At 45.5% G+C, this 431-nt stretch overlaps 1 protein-coding gene across 1 annotated transcript; it reads left to right on the forward strand.

Annotated features, from left to right (window-relative positions):
• Positions 1–16: 16 nt before the first annotated feature.
• LOC113464911 (5-hydroxytryptamine receptor 2C-like) lies at positions 17–357 on the forward strand (the record flags this gene model as incomplete). The annotated part of the gene is made up of 1 exon (XM_026817599.1): positions 17–357. A coding segment is annotated over exon 1 (278 nt), but the record flags the coding sequence as incomplete, so codon positions are not given.
• Between the last annotated feature and the right edge of the window lie 74 nt (positions 358–431).

Here is a 431-nt window from a genome sequence, read left to right on the forward strand (position 1 = left end):
TTTCATAATTATGGGCACATATATAATTACTTTTTATTTGTTGATTTGATTTACAGGTATAATAAATCCCTTGAACATCATGCCTCACCCGGGGGAGTGCGTTATCAACAACAGGGCGTTCTTCGTGTTCGGTTCGCTGGTCGCATTCTACATTCCCATGATCGTTATGGTAGCCACGTACGTGTTAACGGTTCAGTTGCTCAGGCAAAAGGCTCGTTTCGTCGCGGAACATCCGGAAAGGGATCAATTCCGAAGGTTAGGGGGTAGATACTTCTCGACGAAGACGTCGGCCACCACGAACACGGGAACTACCTCGAGATACACCTGGAGGACTTCTGGCGGGGGCGGAAGTGATCGGTAAATAAAAAATTGTATAATACTTTTGGGAAGGAAATTCTTTGCTACCCCAACAGCACTCAATATTGTACTGC

The sequence above is a fragment of the Ceratina calcarata genome, unplaced genomic scaffold, assembly GCF_001652005.2.
Source record: "Ceratina calcarata isolate Rehan_Ccalc_2016 unplaced genomic scaffold, ASM165200v1 scaffold13529, whole genome shotgun sequence".
In the NCBI taxonomy this organism is placed as follows: Eukaryota; Metazoa; Arthropoda; class Insecta; order Hymenoptera; family Apidae; genus Ceratina; species Ceratina calcarata.